Source organism: Podarcis raffonei, chromosome 2 (genome assembly GCF_027172205.1).
Source record: "Podarcis raffonei isolate rPodRaf1 chromosome 2, rPodRaf1.pri, whole genome shotgun sequence".
Lineage (NCBI taxonomy): Eukaryota > Metazoa > Chordata > Lepidosauria > Squamata > Lacertidae > Podarcis > Podarcis raffonei.
In genome coordinates, this window is record NC_070603.1 from 68326592 (window position 1) to 68349765 (window position 23174).

Consider the following 23174-nt stretch of genomic DNA (forward strand, 5'->3'; position numbering starts at 1 on the left):
CATATTGCCTGCATGTGTTGAAAAGGTTAGAACTGGGAGGTTCAGCATGCAAACAGAAAAGCTGAAGCCAATGATGGAATGACTGTGATCACCATGGGAAAAATTGGATTATAGGATATGTTTCGGGATGAAAGGGGTCTGAGCCTGTAGCCCATCCAATGATTCCCTTCCCTCATTTTCAGTGGCTTTCAGGTGTCCTATTTGAATAATTTCCCTGAGTCCTTTCCTTAATTCATGTTGTGGATTTGATGGGGTTACAAATCACCTTTCTTCATGAAGCTCAATATAATCAATTGCTAATTAATCAAAAGAAGTTATGACCCATCTGGGGTAATAACTTCTGAAATACAACCAGATTCATGAAAAACAGCCATTGAATTTGCTTCAAGAAATTTTATTATGGAACGAGCAAACATAGGGGAAAGAACTGTCAAAAATCATTAAGGTAATATTGTGGGTTATCTGTAAATGACAGCAGATCAGTAGCAAAATCTTGGAGCAAAATCTGAATATGAGATCATTGTTCACACAAAACAAAATGTAAAGGTGCGTATCCAATGTTGTTCCTCTGCTGATGGAAGACTCTTCGATCCAACATTGTGGAATGGGAGGGGAGGAGATATTTTAAGATTCAGACTCCACCTTGCAGCCTTTTTGCTACCTCTCCTAACCTCCTGGAGCAGATACTTGTGTGTGAGTGTGTGTGTGATGGGAGTTGCAGGGTGAGGTGGGAGGTTGAAAAAATTGGCATTCATTTCCTGTTTTGCTGATGGAAGCCTCTACTGGGTTAAAGAGCCTTCTGTCATTGGAAAGACACTATTAAATACGACTCAAATTGTAATGTTGGATGATCAGAAAGTACACAAGTTAGCATTTGAAAACCAATATTTTGAACAAGTATCTTTGACTAGGATCCAAAGAGGTCAGCATGTGTACGCAAAGCATTTTTATGTGTGTACATGACATTCCTGATGGTCTTTTCTGGAAGTAGATTTTTATACCCTAATGAGATTATAATGACCTTCAATCATCTTTTTGGGGAGCTGGGGAGACTGTCGTTGGTTGAGAGTCTGAAAAGCCCCCATATACAGATGTAAGATGACACATGAATCCTTGGATTCTAGTCTTCTTTCATTATTGCTGCTTGCATAGTTGATCTATGAGGGTCTAGTGGGTGAATGGTCCTGAGATGTAGCAGGGAGATTAGACTAGGAAGTTCCATTCATTGTTATATGATTATATGATTCCTGGATAATCAATCAGCACTTAACATTCTCTGAAATGCTGGAAGGTAAGAGTCTCCTCATTATTTCTGCAAAGAAAGAAAGAAAAGCTCATCATTAGTCACTTTCTTCATTTCACTGGTAGAAGAGAAAGGTTTTTCTACCAGAGCTATCTAGATGGATTGCACTGGGTTTTTTATATAACAAAAGATGCAAGGAAGAAAGTATGGGGTGTGTTAATTACACTTGCTGAAACTTTGCTCTGTACAAATCAAAGAAGTCTTCTCTTTGAATTCACAAAATGGTAATTCTACCATCATGATAAAGCAGCTATTTTGAATTTTTTTATTTTTATTTTTTACCCATAATCTTTTAAACATTTTTGCTTACCCTCTTGCAAGCTCCATAATGCATCCTGCCAACATTGTCATCAGCTTCTCTGAAAAAACAAGAGAGAAGGAATGTGGAACTCAACAAGTAAACACATTTTTTACATTCTGCTGGTAGAAAAAGACTTTACATATGAATGCTGTGGTGGGGTGAGGTAGTGTTGTACTTTCTTTTTTAAATACATCCTACACCTATGAGAACCAAGTGTAAAACAGTGTACGTGGGGGAAGTAGTCCTGTTTCACAGAAATCCACTCCTAGTATTCCCCTCCCCAAGCTTTCCTCGTCCTCGAGAAGTCTAAGAACAGGGGGAGCATTTGTGTTGTTCTATTGCTAAACAATTGGGACTCCAAATCCTTATTGATGTATTGCAAGTCACTCAGAGATCCATCAGTAGATCCTAATCAATCTTTTGCCTAGCCTGGGGCAACTAAGGCCGCAATAGAACCTTTCCCATATTTATTTTCTGATCCTAAGACATTATCATGTTGTTTCTCAGTTTACCCATGAATCTGCTTCCAATGTTTCCTCTAGGATTTCACAATGTTGTCTCCTGCTATACCCTAACATTTTTACCCTGCTGAACCCTCTTAAGTCTTCCAGTATACATACTGCCACCATGCAGTCCAGAAGGGGATAAAAAAAGAGGAGGAGGCAATTTTATTGCATTTTATTATTCCTCCTCCATATTCTTTGTTACCCAAAGATGAGCATTCTATATATCTATTACACTTACAGGTTGTGTTGGCAAATCTTGCATTCACTGGTATAAGTTCTGCCATCTGTGCCACAGATTTGGAGAAAGATGCTTGGGCAAGCTAGTGTTACACCACCAGGTCTCGGAACCCTTAGATATCTTTCACAATTGACCTGTAAAAGAAATATTTCATCATCTGATCTTTTTTTTATCCTAGCAGCTTCATTCTTTCATCTTCTGGAGCACGGGTAGGCAAACTAAGGCCTGGGGACCGGATGCAGCCCGATCGCTTTCTCAATCCGGCCCGCGGACGGTCCGGGAATCAGCATGTTTTTACATGAGTAGAATGTGTCCTTTTATTTAAAATGCATCTCTGGGTTATTTGTGAGGCATAGGAATTCATTCATTCCCCCCCCCCCATATAGTCCAGCCCCCCACAAGGTCTGAGGGACAGTGGACTGGCCCCCTGCTGAAAAAGTTTGCTGACCCCTGTTAAATCTGGAGCCTCTGGGAAAAACAAGGGTTGTATCTGATCCTTTCCATTTATACATAACTATGATGTTCCGCAATATTGCCTAGCTCTTCCATGGCAAGATGCGTATGATTCAATGGAACAGTTTGATGTGCCTTTGTTGCAGGCTGGTTTTCGGTGGTTCTACTTGGTGGTCCAGGACAGAGGCCACCACAAAAGAGAGCTGCCTCATTTTATACATCTGTGAATTAGGAGGACTAGGCATATACATATTTGCTCATTTCAGTTCCTGTCTCATTTTTCCCCAAACTTAAATTAAGTAATCCACATTTCTGCATCAATTTACGGGTTTATCCTCACAATATTTTTTTTCATTTTCATGCCAATTTTTCACAATAGACCATTTTTTCCTTCAGTTTTTGCAAGCAGCTTTCCTTAATATAATGCACCTTCATGTTGTTTCCACTCCTGTATACATTTTAATGCACAATTTTTTTAAAAAAATGCATTCTTGTACACAGTTTGGGTTGCAGAACTGCATTGCAAAATTGGGGGAAGTGTGAATTTCTAATGCTATCTGTGTTTTTGGTTCACTTACGGCTGCGAGAAGTGTGAATTAGGTAGTTTTTGGTCTACTCACAATTTCTACAAAGATATCACAGTGAAATGAACCTCTGTACTAAGCATGAGTGTCAGAAACATGAACGATTATTTTTTCAAAGTGTGTGCAGCTCTTTGTTCTGTGCTAATATCTGTGAGATATTCCCTCATCCTCCTACCTCTTTCCCCATTTTAGCTATAATAAATTCATCCAAGCATGTTTAGGTTTTTAGAGAAAATTATAGATATATAATAAGAAAAGAAGAGTCATTGTCTGGAGAGGTCACTTCCTGGCTCGCATGGAGAAGCTGTTTACAACAGAAGCCCGTAGCTGTATTGAGGCAGCACCAAGTGTTGAAGTGATGCGCCCCTAACAAATTTTGCGTCTGGGGTAACTCCTGCTGTGCCCCACCCCACTACTACTGACTGGAGGAGCACTGGGAGGGGGGGCTTGTTAATAAAACTTGTAAAGAACCCTGGTCTGGAAAGCATTTGTTTACAGAGCAAGGCATTCATACAACTGCCACAAAACATGTGAAGCACAATAAAAGGGAAAAGGAAAAGGAACGCACCTCACTTCCACTGTCACTGTCAACACCTAAGATAAAAAATCACACATGAACACAAAAAATACACAGTTAAGAGCAAAGCAGTCATTGAAGGAAACTGAGTTCAAGTTGTTAATTACCAAGTCTGTAATCTTATAAATGAAGGAGAATAAGCCCCACTGAGTTCAGTCAAACTTCCTTCTGAGTAGATATGGAAAAGATTTCACTGTAAAGGTAGCTAAAGTTTCCTGAAAAATGATTTCTGCACCGTGTGCTGCCACATCTGTTTTACACTTTTGCAGAATTGTAGCAGCTTGTATAATTGCTTGGAGTTTTTTAAAATATTAAGTGAGTTATTAATGCTTTTGAATGAATGAATGAATATGCCTGCACTTCTGCCAGAGTATTTTGTATTAAGATCCTAAGCACAGTATACTATACTGTCTTCTGTGGACTTTAATTCTATTCAAGATCACAGCCTAAGGCAAAAGGGAATAGCAAAACTACCTGTAACTTTGGTTTTGTTTGTTTTTTGTATTACCATTGTCCTAGGCAGATCACACTCTTCTCTGGCCCAGTAGTGTGTTTTCATGTTGTAAAGGAAAGGATGCAAAGTAACAGACAAATAGTGCTTCCAAATCAGAATGTCTTTATTGGCTTCTGGTGCCATTAGCTAACACAAAAGAGGCATCAGATGGCACATAATAGGATAGGGGGATGTTAGCACTAAATAGGATGAAGCAGGAAAGAAGGAAAACTCACATTTGTGGGCTAAAGTTTACATTGCACAGAGTTTTCTGCAACATTTTTCCATCCTTCTTTTTTTAATCAAAAAGGCGTCTCTGGAGATGACCATTAGTAATGGCAGAGAAAGTTCAAATACCGAATTATATTGTTATAATGAGGCTATTATTGGATTGCAACTGAAAACTAATAAAATTATTACCCCCCCCCAAAAAAAAGGAAACAGAGAAAGGTAGGTGGAAAGAATCCCATCTCTCAAAATCATTGTCCCTCACAGTTAGTTTTCTCTCTACGGGTGAAAAGAAATTGGCACATCCAAATTTTATAAACTCTTGATGGGAGATGGAGTATTCATCCCATTTCCCATTTCATAATCCCCACTCCTAACACGATTTACATTTACATACTCTGGTTTCTCTTCAGATCGTATACATCTTTCCCCCCTTTTACTAACACGATTTACATTGCCAAGGCTCAACCACAGGCTTTTGAGAAGATTTTAGGGAGTCAGTAGACACAATCCAGTGATTTCTGGCTTGCAATCCTGTTGAATATTGCATAACAATGTGCAATCCCATTGATTTCTCTCCCTCTTTTCAGTTGATGAACAAGAGATGTTTTTGCGCCCATTGTGTGGGCCTGAAATGCAACTCCTGATCTACCAAAAGGTGCTTACCTGAGAGGAAAGAAAGAGCCAGCGAGAGCACCACAAATACACCTACTGTCTTCATTGTGGAGGCAGTTATTCAACTGTACACCCAGACCCAGTAAAAGAGATAGTTCCAGTAAGGCAACTGGGTATTTATATGCATGTGTGCAGATCCAGAATGCAGATTCTAATCTAAAGCAACCCTCCCAGTCTTTTGTTGTTGCAAACAAATGGGAATATTTATTGAGGTCGACAGTAACCCACAGGTTGAAATTCTCTGTCAGTAAGAATGAAAAGGCATGAAAACAGAAAAAACGTTTGAGCTGCTCCAATGGTTTTGTTAATCAAACTGCAGCTTCCGGTATCTGTAGGTTTGGGGGGCAATAGCAATTCATCAAGTGAAACCTCCAACTAGGGTTGAGGGAGATGTTCCATTCAGTTTGCATGTAAAGGCAAGCACACCTAAACCACACTTTGTAAAGCAAGATTTGAGCCGAAAAACAGGCATCTTTTGAAAGTCACCCTTCTCAGGATTTTTCAGGGCAGTTCTGCAGCCAAGTAATGCGTATAAAAATCCATGTTAGGGTAAACTGCACATCTAAAATCACATAGTCATGAAAATGCATTATAGCTTGGGCAACGGTATACAAAAGTATGCATTTTAGGACAGATTCGCACTAAAATGCTGGTGATTTTTCATGCAAACTTTCTTTGAAACGTATGTGGCAATGTGGACAACTGATTTTAAGAGTGGGGAAAAGAAGAAGCTGAGGGGAACCAAAATGGACATATTTATCCGTCTCTACCTCTGAAATGAGGGACGCAGGTGGCGCTCTGGGTTAAACCACAGAACCTAGGACTTGCCGATCAGAAGGTCGGCAGTTTGAATCCCCGCGACGGGGTGAGCTCCCGTTGCTCGGTCCCTGCTCCTGCCCACCTAGCAGTTCGAAAGCACGTCAAAGTCAAGTAGATAAATAGGTACTGCTCCAGCGGGAAGGTAAATGGCGTTTCCGTATGCTGCTCTGGTTTGCCAGAAGCGCCTTAGTCATGCTGGCTACATGACCCGGAAGCTGTACGCCGGCTCCCTCATTCAGTAAAGGGAGATGAGCACCACAACCCCAGAGTCGGCCATGACTGGACCTAATGGTCAGGGGTCCTTTTACCTTTACCTTTACCTCTGAAACATTAATTAAAAAGAGGATGCTTGTACGCTTTTTTAAAAATTCGGAATTCAGTAATTTGAAGATTGCAGTCTGCAGGCAGCTCTTGGAGTCCTACAAAGAAGCCCTTCTCTGATGCCCCTCTGCCGAATCCCCCTGTCACTGGACTTGGCTGCCTGCTGGGTGAAGTGACCATATTTGCACACCACCCACCCTTCATGTAATGGTACATATGTGCTGCATCTGCAAACTGACCATGCTGCGTACTAAGGGGGATGTTGCAGTGCAAAAGTTTGCTCCTGCTTGTTTACTGCATTTATTTTTAAGTTAAATTAAATAACTTCAGTGGAGCTCCAGTGCAAATCAGAAATGGGTACTGTGTTATTAGGTGTGGATTGCCCAATGCAGCAGCATCATTTATTTCAATGTGATACCAATTATATTGATACCATCGATCATGGTATCCTCCTGGATTGGGGGCACTTTATTACAGTGGCTCCAATTTTGTCTTCAAGACTTAGTCCCAGAGAGTAGCACTGATAGTGTTTTTGAACCCCTTGTTATGGGGTGCTGGAATGGATCTTATTTCCAGTGCTATTTAATATCAATCCACTGGAAGAGGGCATTCGGATTTTCAGGGCCAGGTGCCACCAGTATGCCGATGACACTCAGCTCTACTTCTCCATAAGATCTGAATCTGGGCAATTTTCTGGATACTGTGATGAAATGGATGGATAAAATCAAGCTGAGCTTGAATCTTGGCAAGACAGAGGCACTGTGGGCAAGTACCGAATTTTTCGCTCCATAAGACGCAGCTAGTTTTTAGAGGAGGAAAACAAGAAAAAAAAATATTCTGAACAAAACAGTGGATGTATGATTTTTGTGGTTCATGCTGTGGCCACAGACATGTGATCTGATGGTGAATTTGGGGTGACCCAATGCAAAAATCCTGAGGATCCATGGGCTTTTACCTCCCCCCTCCCAGGCAGCCTCCACTAGCGTCCCTTATCTCTCTTCTGATCCCACCAATCAGCTGTTTCCTTTCAACACTCCCTTCCCTCTTGTTCACCTTAGTGTCTTTTCCTTAGCTGGAGCAGCTTTTTGCTCCTCCTTTTCTTCTAATTTCTCTCGTTATTGCTTTAGACTTCCTGTTTCCCTTTGCAAGTTTTCTGTCTTTATCTCCCCCCCTCCCAGGCAGCCTCCTTTATCTCTAGCGTCCCTTATCTCTCTCCCCGATCGGCAAACGATCAGCAGCTTTGTTTCAACACCCACTTGCCTCTTTCAAAAAAAAAAAAAAAAAAAAGCATGATCTGCTTTTTGTTCCTGGGTAATTCGGCTCCAGGAACCACGCATTCGCTCCATAAGACACACAGACATTTTCCCTTACTTTTAAGGAAAAATAAAAGTGTGTCTTATGGAGCGAAAAATACGGTAGTTGTCATGTCCATTGGAACACTCCCCATGAAGGAGCAGGCCTGGAGTTTGGGTGTTGCTTCTGCATCCAGCTCTGTCATGGATCGCTCAGGTGGCCTCAGTGGCTGGAAGTGCCTGGTTAGACAAGCCTACACCAACAGTGGCTGGTTAGACAAGCCTACTCAGATGTTTAGAAAGTTTGTAGGAATTTTAATTTGTTTTAGTTTACTTTACTCCAGTTTTAATCTTCTGAATGTTTTATACTACATTTGTAAAAAAAAATAATGTGATCATTTTATTGTTTCCCTTTTTTGTAAACTGCCTTGAGGTTTTTCTACAATCAAGCAATATATACATTTTACGAAATAAATAAATATAACAGATCATAGAGAAGCTCATTGGTGAGTTCACATTCTGAAGGAAACAAGTTTGTCTATCCAGATGAAGATCTGGCCACTCCAAACTAAACAATTAGCTATCCTGTCCTCCAGAAAGGATCTGTCATCTTCTCTCGCTCCTCCTTATGGCCATGAATTCAAACCATGAATGGCCATGGCATAGCAAGCAAGCACAGAAGCAGACATCTGTCATCTGTCAGTTAAAGAACTAAAGGATTCATTTGGTCTGGGCAGTCTCTAAGCTTTGGTGACATCAGTTATCATCTTCCTCCAGATTTGTTCAGTCTTAGCTAAAAAAAAAGCAGTGCTTTATTTGATGTTCTCAGGTCAACACGGTTGTGGTATAAGAGATATAACAATGATCTCCTTCAAGTGGTTCTCCTGGAGGAACTGAAATCAGATGGTGTGGTTTGAAGGTAAAACAATTATTTGGTTTAGATATTTGCCAAGGGTATGTCATGAGCATCTGCCACATTACTTCTTATTGTCATAAATTCTGAACTTTCAACTAGGAAAGAAAATGGATTGCTTGTAGGTTAGATTATAATAAATCTTCTGAATTGGTTTCAAATGTCATTTGGAGTTATCCTGAGCAAAACACTGAAACACATAGCTCTTTTACTTTGATGATCATGAAATAGGAAATTAGACTGCTGAACCAGATAAACACATATTATATCAGTCTTCCTCAACCTGGTGTCCTCCAGATACAAATCCCATAAGCTCCTACCATTGGCCATGATGGCTGAGATTGATGGGAAAAGGAATACAACAACATTTAGAGGTCCATGGGTTCCCCATTCCTGATCTAACACACTCCACTTAGAAGTAATCTTCATTGCCAATAACATCCCATGTTGCTGTGTTATAACTCACATCATCTCAAACCACGGCCCATGCTAACTGAGGCTGATGGGAGCTGGAGTCAAACAGTATCTAGTGGGCTCCAGAGACCTGGGGATAACTGAAATTTGGGAGATGAGGTGCTTGGGAGACCGTAGGCATACAGATGGGTTTTCCTTCTTTCAGACCCCGCTCCCCGTGTTCTTTCTTTTTCTTAAACAAATGATCTGGTAACCAGAGCTAGGAAGCAGCAATTGCACAGTTGTTGTATTTATGACCACCACTGTGGAGATAAACCAGTAGATCCCAATTTACCACCTTTCCATCTCTGATCTATGAGTCTGTTACCTAACCTTGGGGTGTAGGGGAGGGGTACTACCTCGTGGGGGGTCACATTTGGAGAACTAGCTCTCACCTGCGGCTCCTAGAAGCTGTCAACATGCAACAGTGGCCACACCCTGGGAAACAGCTTTGACTGGCTGGCTAAACCAGGTGTGGGTAGCCAATGGGTCTCAAACACTTGGTGAGGTAGGAGCTTCCCCTCCAGGCTCCAGCGGATTGAGCAGATGGATCCAACCGCCAAGAAGGAGGTCTCTGCATGTACTGTAAAGGTAAATGAGGGGCAGATGGTGCTTGTCCACCTGGGAAGGTTGTCCATCTAGGAGAAGGAAAACTTTGATCTTAAACCTCTGCTCCTTTGCAGGATATCTTTGGGAGAAGAAAGGGCTAAGGACTATGCCCTACACAAATCCGGAGTGGAGTCCCTAAAATGGTTGGATGGTGTCTTGTATGCCTCAACCAGCAACTCCTGCAGCCAAGCTGGTGCCAAGCATATTTATCTGCTTTCCTTTGGACCACATCAGTGAGCCCGAGGGTCTTGTCGTCTATGCAGTCCAGGACTTCTATAACAGGACTGCATGGGTCATGTTGCTGCTGCTAACACAGTGGTTTGACTTCAGCCCCAGAGGCACACTCCATTGTCTCTTGAGACAGTTGGATGCCAACAACAGCCAATCTGGACTAGGAATGTGGAGAGTTTGGGATCTACTGATATGCTAGTTCAGGTATCCCCAAACTCGGCCCTCCAGATGTTTTGGGACTACAATTCCCATCCTCCCTGACCACTGGTTCTGTTAGCTAGGGATGATGGGAGTTGTTGTCCCAAAACATCTGGAGAGCCGAGTTTGGGGATGCCTGTTCTAGTTGATATCCAAGTGCAACAAGAAGGATTTCTGACTTCCAGTTGTTTTAACAATTGCAACAAAATGACTTCCCTCACAGCCTAGACTATACTGCTGAAGTGAAGGAAGCTGAGAGTGTGGGGAGGAACCAGAAAGGACTGTGAATGCAGTTCATTTCTGGGGCTCAAAACAAACTGCTGGGTGCAGGATTCTTCCAGTGTATGCCTTTTGCACCTGACTCCAGTTAGTGGATATGAGGGTCCCAGTAATAAATAACAATTATAGATTCCACAGAGCTGAAGCCTCTCCGGTGGTGACCTAAACGGGAATGGAAGAATCTCTCCATTTCAGTTCCTTTTTACATACAACTTTCTACATTTCTGTAGCAATTTACTAATTTATATATTTATTAATCCTTATGAAGATTTGCCAACACTTTTGTGAGATTTGCACCTACTTTATTTTAAAGTTTTGACTAATATACGTATCTTTGCAAGCACTTCATTCTGTTTATGAAGATATTTATTTTCATGTACATTTTTCATGAATATATGCATGTTCATGCCCATTTTTTTGGTTGGAGAGCTGTGTCACAAAGTTTGGAGAAGTGAGAATTTCAAAGGATAGCTGCCTTTTAGTTCGAGAATGAGAATTGGGTTGTTTCTCATTAAAATGCAAACAAAACCATATTTCTCCTCATTCCCTAGACCTAGGCAAACATAGAGTCTAAATACAGATCTTCTGGTTACATTAATGAGTATGTTAACCAAGAGGGAAAACATGACTTCCTTCCCCCCTTAATTTATGTTAGTGTATGTCAGTAACAAACCTGAGCTGTGCAGAGTCTTCTAAAATAAATTATTTGTAATAGTGTTCCTCCATTATGATACTTTTCATATCTTATTTCCACTCAGCAACAGTTTTATCTATTTTTAGGTTTGGGGTTTATTTCCTACATTTATATCCTGACTCTTCATATATAATTTTAAGGCAGCATACTATGTCTTCATGGATACTTGGTATCCATGCACTTAAAGCAATTGAACAGTTAATGACACAATACACAACTTCAATAAGCATCTGAACAAGAACACTTAAAAGTATTTGAACACATACACCAATAAGATAAGAAAACTACTTAGAGCACTACTTTGACTGCCAGTGCCTTAGCTGGAGACCAGCAGCCACGTTCATCACATTTATAAAATTCAGCTGAGAAATATAGATGCACAAGATCTCTGCCAAAATATACAAAGAAGGCTGTCACAAGAGGGATTATTTACAGTCCCCATCACAGTTAAAAGAAAATTAAATCACAATGTTCTGCCAATATAACTTCATATCACACACACACCCCGATTCAGTATGAACTAAGGGAATATTTGCTTTGAGGCACCGCCATAAATTAAACAACAGCATGCCTAAATCTCACGGCTTTCACCACAATTTCCCAACATATCCAGCTCAGAAACTGAACTGTACAGTCTTGAAAATACCAGTAGTGTGTTAGATGCAATGTTCCATACAAGTCTTTAAATGGAGTCTTAGACTGTGGAGGCAAGAAGAGATACAACTGCCCAGTATTCTGTACTGCAGTAACTCCTGCTTGCCAGTCAATTTTGCTTATCTGATGGCATGAGTGATGTATCTTCCCTCCTCTCTAACACCCCTTCTCCACCTCCTTGGAGGTTTCTACTACTGTGGTTGACAAAGCTGGAGCAGGGACCAAAAGGATAAAAAAAAGAAAAGCTAAAGGGAGCAAAACGGGGGAGGGGGGATTATTTCCTGCCTCCTATGTTTTTTGGAATCTAGATCCAAAAATGCACTAAAGCTGTTAATAGTGATCAACCTGCCATTGTTAGAGAGTAGGGGCCTCAGACCTGGGTTTTGGCTATCCTGCTCTATTTTATCTTTTTTTTTTTTTTTAAGGAGTTACTTTTAAAGGAGCTCTCCCTCTGAGAGTCAGCTGAAATTTGCATCTACATGTAGAAATGAGTTTATGCACATTTTACACATGTTTGTTTCATGGGCTTGTGCCTTGGGTCTTTTAAGGACCAAGCAAGGACTCGCTTTTCTACCTAAAATATACCAGATCAGTGTTTTTATATTACAGTGGTAATTATTATTATTATTATTATTATTATTATTATTTTAAAAAATCTAGCTCTATAAACATCAAAAAACAAATATTATTTTACATACACATATTTTGGAAGAAAATATCTACATATAATATTGAGATTACAGAGCTAGAGGGGAATGGAGAATAATAATGAAGAATAAACCATAAGCTGTATGTTAGTCTAATGACTATAGAGCAGCCTTTGCAGATGTTTTGGACTACTGTACAAGTCCTGTCAGATGCAGCCAGGATCTTGAGGGCACCAGGTTGGCAAAGGCTATCATAGTGTCAATGGCTACATGCACATAAATGACTTGACAAAAAGTGTTACACGCCATTTTACCAGACCTACCCAGAAGCCAAATTTGAATACCAAAGACTTGTTCCAACTACCAGCCCAACATCTCAGCTGGGGGAAAAATACATAGCTGTGACAGTTCACAGAGTGATTTACAATGATGTGGTTGACATGAAAGGTAAATGGACTAGAGAAATATTTTATAGCAATATTGCTATAAAAGGTGATTACAATACAGCAGGCTCTAGCCAAAATGCCCAGAAAAAGACATAGGTAAATTACCCTCAGTTCCCCACTCAACCACACACATACTCAATAGCTTAATACAGCATCGTTGTACACCTAACCAATGCTGGTGTCAGCATAATTTTGGAATGTTGTGATGTCCTCAAAAGAGCAACACAACACCACTTACACTGCAACACTTACACTGCAATTCTGCACATCTCCTCAGAAGTTAGTCTCATTGATGTCTGTGGGACTTACTCCTAGATAAGTGTGTATAGGACTGCACCATCAATGAGGCATCCACCTCTTCCTCTCTCTCTCCCCTGCCTTCTTTTCAACCCTATGAGCTTGCCCATTGTTTACTGATGCTGATTCTGATAAACAAAATAGAGTGTTAAGTGGAATTGTACTGTTTATATTAGGGTTTGCAACCACATTGCCAACTTAGGGAGCCATCCTATGCCCACCTGGAGCTTGGTTGAGGAGGCCACAGAAAATGGCATGAGCATACCATTCAAAGTCAGATGCCTGCAAATGTTAAGTGTTTTGCAACTAACACTTAAGACTTGGCAGAAGTCATATATGAATAAATGTACCCACTTAGACCTCACAACAACCTTGTGGGGTGGGTAAGTCTGGATTTTTGCTATGGGTAAAGAAAACAAAAATGGAGAAGGGCATGACTTACTCAAGTCGCAAAGTATACTGCATCTGTAAGTGGTATCATGCCTGATAATTAGATATGGCCACTCAAGGTTTTAGTGTGCTAAATGATGCTATTAAGCGATCTGGACATCTCTTTATTTGTTAAGTAAAACCCTCACTGGGTTTAAGCACACTAAAATTTGAATCAAATCAAGGTTAAGAAGTCAATCTACTGTCAATCAACTAACTTACCCGTTGTTCTTACTGAGAAAATATAGGACAAAAAAATGTTCTTAACATTCAATATATTCTTAAACATGGCCAAAGGGAATGATTGGCAGAGATCTTCTTAGGTTTTTTTTATTGAAGAAACTCAGTGAGATTGGTGGAGGTGAGAAAATGTTCTGGAGCGTCCATGGAAGTTGGAAGAATGAAACTCAATAAGGAAGCAAATGGAAAAATCCGTCTGATGACTGGGTCATCAAGGTCTGTTACCCTGTCCCCATGCAGAGTAGTGCAGAGTTGTTGCCCATGTACTATAGATATGGGATAGCTCCTTGAATATAGTATGAAGGCAGGCTTTGCAACACTTGGGAATGCAGCAGTTTCCTTGATTCTGAATGCCAATTCTTCCATCACTTGCTCTGGGGAAAACAGAATGAATTTAGTCTGAGGTTCTGAGAGGACAAAATCTCTCTAAATAAAACTTTATGAAGTTTACTACAGTGGTACCTCGGGTTACATACACTTCAGGTTACATACGCTTCAGGTTACAGACTCCGCTAACCCAGAAATAGTGCTTCAGGATGAGAACAGAAATCGTGCTCCGGCGGTGCAGCAGCAGCGGGAGGCCCCATTAGCTAAAGTGGTGCTTCAGGTTAAGAACAGTTTCAGGTTAAGTATGGACCTCCAGAACGAATTAAATACTTAACCCGAGGTACCACTGTATTAGGATAACAAACTATACTTGGTATGTACTTAGGTAAATCCAGTGCTTAAAAAAAATGTTTAGCGGTACTCTCATTTTGACTCAAGAAAATCACCATTTTATAGTTCAAATCGGGAAGAATAAATACAGTAAATGGACAAAAGTACCCCTGTGTACCCCGAGAAAAAAACACTGGGAAAATCACTTTGATATGAAATCTATGCTATCTGTTGCTTGCTTTGTGGAGCAGACTGGCTTGCAATTTCACAATTTCAAGAGGCTGAACATTGCCGGTTGAAACACGCCAATGATCTTTGAACTTTACACAGCATTATTTTCTAATAGTAATTTATTCCTGCAAAGTATATTGACAGTTCACATTTGTTCTCAGAGAAATTTTGTTTTAAAAATAATTAAAAATAATTTGTAAAAAATAAAAGTAATCCACATCCCTAAATTCTTTGGGGCAATAGGAACATGTATTTAATACTATGACAACCTAGGGCTCTAAAAACACACACACCAAAAACGCAAGGCTTGGATGAGGTGGATCAATTTGATATCTGAAAGTCAATAAAATGGCAAATTTTCAGTTATCAGTGCACAGAAATTTCTAATACTGTCTGCAGAGAAAGGGATATTCTCTGGGAAACTCATGGAACTGCCACAGTTATTTCCAAAGTGGTCATCATTTCTGTATGTGGAAAAAGGAGCCTCCTCATAAGTTCCTAAATTCTTGTATGTTGAACAGAGTTCTTGGGTTTTCTGACTCTGTGAATTTGGTCCTGGAAGTATCTGAAATGATTATTGACTGAGGCTTAAAGGTAAAGGTAAAGGACCCCTGACAATTAAGTCCAGTTGCGAACGACTCTGGGGTTGCAGTGCTCATCTTGCTTTACTGGCTGAGGGAGCCGATGTTTGTCTGCAGACAGTTTTCCAGGTCATGTGGCAAGCATGACTAAGCCATTTCCGGTGAAACCAGGGCAGCGCACCAAAATCCCATTTACCTTCCCGCCGCAGCGGTAGCTATTTATCTACTTGCACTTTTTGACGTGCTTTAGAACTGCTACGTTGGCAGGAGCTGGGACCGAGCAATGGGAGCTCACCCTGTCGCAGGGATTTGAACCGCCGACCTTCCGATTGGCAAGCCCAAGAGGCTCAGTAGTTTAAACCACAGCACCACCCGCATCCCTTACTCTACATTCCCATTATTTGAGCAACTGTGGGTTTAGAGACAGGCACATACTGGGTGTGCATCTGGTTCCTTCCTTAGACTGCGAGTCACCATAAAATTGCAACAGGTTTTTCTGCAGCGTTTGGTTGTTGTAATACCCTCATCTCCCTTATTACAGCCATGTGACTTTGGCTTCTTCTTCTTCTTACCTTTGTCACGCTTTCTTCCTAAAGCTTTCTGGCAACCTGAACGCCTTTATATCTGGGAAGAGAGTCATAGTGAGAGGGTGGTGTTACACATCTGAAGGCCCATGTGCGTCAAAATGACATCAACTGGGGTGTGTGTGTCAAAGCAAGAGTCCTGACAAAAGGGTGGAAGGGGTAGGACAGAAACTGACCCAGTGCTGAGAGGACCAGTTCACATTTTACACAATTGCTAACCTCTTTTCCCCCCTTCAGTTTTATGGCTACAATAAATGGGATGATGAAGAGTTATTATAAACTTCTGGTGTCCATTGACAATCTATATATAGTAAGAGCAGAACAAACCTTAGGGCATGGTCCGATATTTTTTATACCAATTTCAGATTTTGTTTTCCTAAAAAAAAGGAGAGAGAATAGATTAGTGTGAACACACATAAAGGTAAAGGTACCCCTGCCCGTGCGGGCCAGTCTTGCCAGACTCTAGGGTTGTGCGCCCATCTCACTCAAGAGGCCGTGGGCCAGCGCTGTCCGGAGACACTTCCGAGTCACGTGGCCAGAGTGACAAGCTGCATCTGGCGAGCCAGCGCAGCTCACGGAACGCCGTTTACCTTCCCGCTGGTAAGCGGTCCCTATTTATCTACTTGCACTTTGACGTGCTTTCGAACTGCTAGGTTGGCAGGCGCTGGGACCGAGCAACGGGAGCGCACCCCGCCGCGGGGATTCGAACCGCCGACCTTTCGATCGGCAAGTCCTAGGCGCTGAGGCTTTAACCCACAGCACCACCCACACATACAGTCCTAATAACTTCGCTGGTGGAAAGGCCTTCATAGTAAGGTCACAGAACATTTCACAGATTAGATGTGATGCTAAAAAGAATTCAGAATATAATCTGCTGCAAAGGTTGAGAAAGAGTTTGTTTTCTGTCTCAGTACAAACATTGCCATTAAATCTGTTGCTGATGGTTCTCTTAGTTCCTTTTTAAGCATTGCGCAGAAACATCTTTTATGAATCAGGATACCTTAAGAAGCACGTGGAAAATGCAACAGTTCTGATTAAAATAGCCCACTTTGAGTTTATTGTAATCCCCACAATTCTGTTGAAAGTAAAGATGGAATGGTTCCACTATGAATGTGTGTGCCGAGTTAAGAGGATTCTTCACTGCTGGCCACTTCAGTGCATGAGAACCCCTGGTGGGAATATGCATTTTGGTTTAATTAATGAAAAAGTTGTATGCCTTTCAGTATTATTATGGGCAAGGCAGGCTTGGTTTACTCACAGGATTCTGTCACAGAGCATGCACTCACTGCCGTATGTCTCGCCATCTGTTCCACACACCTCCTGGCTTCTCCTCTTGCAAAGGACTTTCCCTCTGGTTTGGGGGTATTGGCTGCAGTCAGCCTAACAAAACAGCAGCAAAAATACTAGAATGGACACTTGGAGAAGACAACTATACTCAGTCATCACCTCCCGGTCGCCATGGCTGATTAACCTTATACTTTGTTAAAGTTTGGAAGAGACAATGATAAACTGATATTTGGCATATCTGGAAACCTAAGGTGGCATCTGACAAATTCATACTCAGAACAGACCCAGTTAGTCTTGACTAACTTAACTCCATTGATTTCAATGGACTTACTCTGAGAATCACTTAGTCAGATACCATTCCTTTAGTACTGGGATGTCCAACTTCCAAGAGACTGCGATCTACTCCCACTTAAAAAACCCTGGCAGTGATCTACCCATTGTTGAGCTTTTTTGGGGGGGCAATCAATCAGGATCGACCAGGGATGCCCCACAATCAACCAGTAGATCACAATCAACCTGTTGGACATCCCTGCTTTAGTAGTTCCATTTGACTCAACAGATCATTTAATGCTAGCCCTGCCCTCAAATTATTCAGAGTCTCACCTTTATATGACCAGCCTGACATTCACCTTCGTTCTTTAGCGCAAGGGTATCTTCAGCTTTCCTAGAAATAGTAGAATAAATGTTATATGGTGCTCCCCTATCACTCCCCTAAAGTGAGTTAACCCTATGATCAAGTTATGGTAGACTATGTGCAGAACAGATATAAGACAACATATAGACAGAAGGTACAAAATGGTCATGCTTAGGGAGAGGAATCAGATGATGGCTTAGCCAAGGTATTCCAAAGCAGGGCAATACTCTGTTGATTTAGGATATATATGAGTTGAAGATAGAACCATTAACAACGGCCCAGCCTGGCTGCCTGCTGGTGCCAAACCTAACCACCCCAAGCCCCTCCCCCAACTGCACCCGCCCTGCTTTATGTTGCATTAAGTGCTATATTGTATTTATTGTGTGTTGTTTTCAGTTGTTCCTCTAGTCGCATGCAAGCAATAATTGAACAACATTAAAATCAGCAAAACAAGCAGAACAATCCTCAGCATCACTCAGTGTGTCATGCTACCTAATTAATATGCTGCTTCCAAGTATTGAGAGAACTGCTTGAGGATCTTTTCACATGACTATCAAGGGCACAACACTCATAGGAAAGGTGCCTGAAATCCCTAAACACAGTTATTCTCAGACTAGGGCAAGTCATTCAAGCAATTGCTATTAAGTGCAGGTTTCAATTTTGGGCTAGACTGCCAATGTTTTAAAAATCACACACACATCGCGTTCAAAAAGCTGAATCCTGGTTGTTGTGTGATAAGTTCAGGATGTCAAAGCTGAATGCGTGGACTTTTTAAATGTCCACCAACATGCACCTCACAATGGTTGTGTGAACCAGCTCTTGTGGAGGAAGCAGAATCTATACACAACATCTTTGGACACACTTGGGGAACCTGATTACTGATATATATGCTTTTTATGATGAGATGCTGATCAATTAATGCAGAACACGAGGCAGTCACTTTTCATACCTGCTGTCACAGTTTGGCCTCACTGTTTTTTGAAGACAGGTCTTTCAAGACGTCTTAGGATTATGAGGAATTCTCTCCCTTTCTTTCACACACACCCTCATTCACTCATCCCATTATGAATTAAATCCTATCTTAATTCTTGGCTAGGTGATCATTAAACACGGTTAGGGTTTCCAATGAATGATGACAAAGATGGCATCCATATTAAGCATTGCCATTATCCTGAATTATCTGTCATTCCTTTAATTGGGATCTTGTTGATCCCTGTGTATGTCATTGGAAAATCACCAAGATGTTGGGTAGTTTGCTATGAAGTAAACACAATTAGGATCCCACAATGAAGTCAGAGTGCATTTGCAATGCCCCCAGAGCAACTGCTAATACTCACACAATTGCGGAACACAGGAAACATTTATTGCTATATGTTTTCTCATCAGTGCCACAAACAGGAGACCACAGAGCGTTGCAAGAAGTCCCTTCCTTCTTTATATCAGCTAGAATTTGATCACAGTCCAGCTGGAAGGAGAAAATAGATATAAGTAAATTAGATAACATACTACAGTATAAGGTAACTTACTTAATCATAAATGTTTTAGGACTGACAAAATACATAGAGCTTTTAATGTTTAATGTTTTATTATGTCTTTATATATGTTGGAAGCCACTCAGAGTGGCTGGGGTAACCCAGTCAGATGGGCGGGGTACAAACAACAACAACAACAACAATTGTTCCATCGGCTCACAGCTCTTATAGTGAGGTGTTTCATGGTCAAATTTCTTCTCAATAATTTTTGGGGCCTCTTTGATAGCCTTTGCTCGGATCATCCCTCCACTCCATCACTCCCAAAGGGATGGGTATGATGAACAATACAGAAAGAAACTGAATATAAGTCCTGCACTGTACAAACAGCAGAAAAGAAAAGAAAAAGCTGGAACTGATCTGATGTGTAGTGCCAGCTAGCTAAGAACTGCTCAATAAAAGGACACACGCAAGGCATTCTAGAACATCTGAAGGCAACCCTATTTAGGGAAGTTTTTAATGTTTGATGTTTTATCGTAATTTTAATATTCTGTTGGGAGCCACCCAGAGTGGCTGGGGAAACCCAGCCAGATGGGCGGAGTATAAATAATAATAATAATAAATTATTATTATTATTATTATTATTATTATTATTATTATTATTATTATTGACAGGTTCCTTGCCCAAGGCAGGAGAATCAATGCATCTACCTGCCACCTCATCCAAGAGCACCCTGTGCATTCCCGAGTCAGTTTGTCAGAATGAAGGATCAGTTCTGTTATAAGCGATCACCCTTCCTGTTCATCTACTACTACATAATAATAAAAACAATACCTGGGTTGATCACTGTGAGTGTATACATATGTGAGCATACCACATGAAAGGCTCATCCATCTGTTCTTTTCATTTACACAACCATATATTTAGGAACAGCCGCAGGAGCCCTTTCTTGTAACAAGGGATTTATTAAACAGTAGCTAATGTAACTGTTTTGTTTGTTTCCAGTCACTAGAGGGCAATGTCTCATTCCAACAAATTAACATACTTTCGTGATATTCATGGAGGTGTGTTTATATGTGCAGGCCTGAAGGTATGTGAGTAATTATGAACAGACAGGTAGGTAGCCGTGTTGGTCTTCTGTAGTCGAAACAAAATAAAAAAATTCCTTCCAGTAGCACCTTAGAGACCAACTAAGTTTGTTATTGGTATGAGTTTTCGTGTGCATGAAGAATCTGAAGAAGTGTGCTACTGGAAGGATTTTTTTTATTATGAACAGACAAGCAGAGTAAACGTGAGTTTGGTCTTTCTACATTTACTGTACAAGAAAGAAACTCATATAGCTATTTGCATATAGCATGATGCAAGGAGAAATATACGTTTAGGCGTATCCTTTCTACAAAGAATTCAAAGGGACCTTAGAGTCTTCTGGCTTGACCTCAGAAACACTGGAATTTCCAGATTCAGTAGAGATTAGGATTTGTTTGTTTTTTAAGGAGAATAGAAATGCTTTCAGGACTTGCAACTTCTCAGAATTATATTGCTATAATCAGAGGACCTGCGGCTTCTGATGTTTTCCCTGCAGACAGTCAAAAATCCAGGAGCACTGGCTTCCTACTGAATCAGCTGGCTTTAAATTCCAAGCCAATGTGTGAATTGAAACATTAGAAGTGTGATGTATAAATACACAAATACAATGGTACCTCGGGTTAAGTACTTAATTAGTTCTGGAGGTCCGTTCTTAACCTGAAACTGTTCTTAACCTGAAGCACCACTTTAGCTAATGGGGCCTCCTGCTGCTGCTGCGCCGCTGGAGCACAATTTCTGTTCTCATCCTGAAGCAAAGTTCTTAACCTGAAGCACTATTTCTGGGTTAGCAGAGTCTGTAACCTGAAGCGTATGTAACCCGAGGTACCAGTGTATATACAAACACTGGTGATCACATATCATCATCATCAACACCATCCTTATATTTATTACCTTCACTTCACCTGTAGGCCCTGGGGTGGGCTGCAGAAAAATAAGGTACAGCATTAAAAATAAATTTTAGTGGGTTCTAATATATATATATATATAGGAATTGAAACATTAGAAATGTGATGTATAAATACACAAATATATGCAAACACTGAAGTTCACATATCATCATCAACAACAACAACATTTATTATATTTATTACCTGCCCTTCACCTGAAGGTCCTGCCGTGGGCTGCAAAAGAATAAAGTACAGCATTAAAAACAATTTAAAACATTTTAAATTTTAGTGGGTTCTAAAATATATATATTTGAAAATATAAGTTTTCAAAGACCAGGGTATAGACATGTATCTGCAACATTCACTGAAAAATATATAGTGAAGAAGAGGGAAACACCTCTGTGGGGAGGGAATTCCACAATTTATGGGCTGTACAGAGAATGCCCTCTCCCAGGCCATCACCACCACCCCAAACTTCTGAAGTAGGTGGAGCTCTCAAGAGGGCCTCTTTGCTTAGGTGTAGGACCCCTACACCTAAGAAGGGTGTAGGGAAGGAGGCAGTATTTCGGATATTTGGGGCCAAAGCCATTTAGAGCTTTAAACATTAGCATGAGCACCTTGAGTTGGGCCTAGAAATGAACTGGTAACCATTGTTGCTGTTTTAAAACAGGGGTTATATGAGTTCTAGATGGAACGCAGTCAGAAATCTGGCAACTGCATTTTGGACCAATTGAAGTGTCCAAGCCATCTTCAAGGGCAGCTCCATGTAGAATGCATTGCAATAATCCAGTCTGGAATTTACCAGAGCATGGAGTACCACAGCCAGTTTGTGAGCGATGCATTAAATGCAGAACCACTCCTCACAGCTTATTTTGTACTTGGGCACATAGACCATTTTTATTTAGCAACAGTACAAGCATGGGACACCATATCCTTCTGTCCCTACTGGAGTGCCCACATAGCCACTACTGCTTTGTGACAAGGATTTATTCTGTTGTTGTGGAGTAGTGGTTAGAGGATTGGACTAGGACCAAGGAGGCCAGGGATCAAATCCCCTCTCAGCTTTGAAGCTCACTGGATGACTTTGGTCAGTCATTATCTCTTAGCCTAAGATTCTTCATGGGGTTGTTGTGGGGCTACATTGAGAAGGGGCAGAACCATATAAACTGCCTTGAGCTCCTCAGGGAAAAGGTGGTATATAAATCTAATAAGTAATGTAACCAATAATGAACTATATTAGGAGGTGATTTTTACCTTCTTGTCCCCAACAGCAATTTTCTTCTGCCTATTGCGGAAGGGCCCTTTCCTACAATTTTCATTGTAGTATGATGACTGTCCTGTCCTAGAAGAAAAGTCACGTAAGTTTTTCTAACCCTTAAAAAAATATAAGTGTCAGTAGCCGCCACAACATCCGGTGGCAACAAATTCAACAACTTAATTACTAGGCGTCACAGGAAGAAGCAAAGTGCCTCCTTTTGTTTGTGTAGAACTGTCAGCCAATCAATGTAACTGAAAGATCTACTATTCTGAGAGACGGAAAATATTTTCTCTTATCCTTTTCTGAACTAAAAAGCCTCAATTTCTTTTGAAGCCTTTGTTGACATGTTTTACTTACTCTTTCTATACCATTTCCACTATGCAATATCCATTCTGACAGTATAACCAGACTATAGCTGTTACTCCCAATTGTGAATATATCATAGGTTTATATAATGCCGCTGTGACATTTGCTATATGCCTAATCTCACTTCCCTTCTCAATCTCACTTTCTACTCCTTTTCCACCCCAGATATTCCAGTCTGTTTGCATTAACCTCAAATGTCTCCTTCCATTGCTAGCTCCCTGGAATCGATCCTACGAACAGACATCTGAAATTT

The 23174-nt window shown here is 40.8% G+C and overlaps 2 protein-coding genes across 2 annotated transcripts in view; both read right to left on the bottom strand.

Annotated features, from left to right (window-relative positions):
• Nucleotides 1-394: 394 nt before the first annotated feature.
• On the bottom strand, nt 395-5434 carry LOC128409605 (ovomucoid-like). Its single transcript, XM_053380181.1, has 5 exons — nt 5350-5434; nt 3954-3979; nt 2349-2482; nt 1614-1662; nt 395-1312 (listed from the first exon to the last, which is right to left on the bottom strand). Exons 1-5 carry the CDS (start codon nt 5402-5404, stop codon nt 1307-1309), a joined length of 270 nt encoding a protein of 89 aa, XP_053236156.1. The 5' UTR covers nt 5405-5434; the 3' UTR covers nt 395-1306.
• Nucleotides 5435-13188: 7754 nt separating this feature from the next.
• The window catches only part of LOC128403682 (serine protease inhibitor Kazal-type 5-like), a 28525-nt gene continuing 18539 nt past the window's right edge, over nt 13189-23174 (bottom strand). The window contains exons 10-17 of the mRNA XM_053368669.1: nt 22552-22639; nt 21502-21531; nt 19192-19319; nt 17824-17884; nt 17192-17313; nt 16261-16309; nt 15922-15973; nt 13189-14254 (exon numbers count right to left, since the gene is read on the bottom strand). Of these exons, the coding sequence (XP_053224644.1) occupies nt 15968-15973; nt 16261-16309; nt 17192-17313; nt 17824-17884; nt 19192-19319; nt 21502-21531; nt 22552-22639 (484 nt within the window). The 3' untranslated portion in view covers nt 13189-14254; nt 15922-15967. The remainder of the gene's footprint in view (nt 14255-15921; nt 15974-16260; nt 16310-17191; nt 17314-17823; nt 17885-19191; nt 19320-21501; nt 21532-22551; nt 22640-23174) is intronic.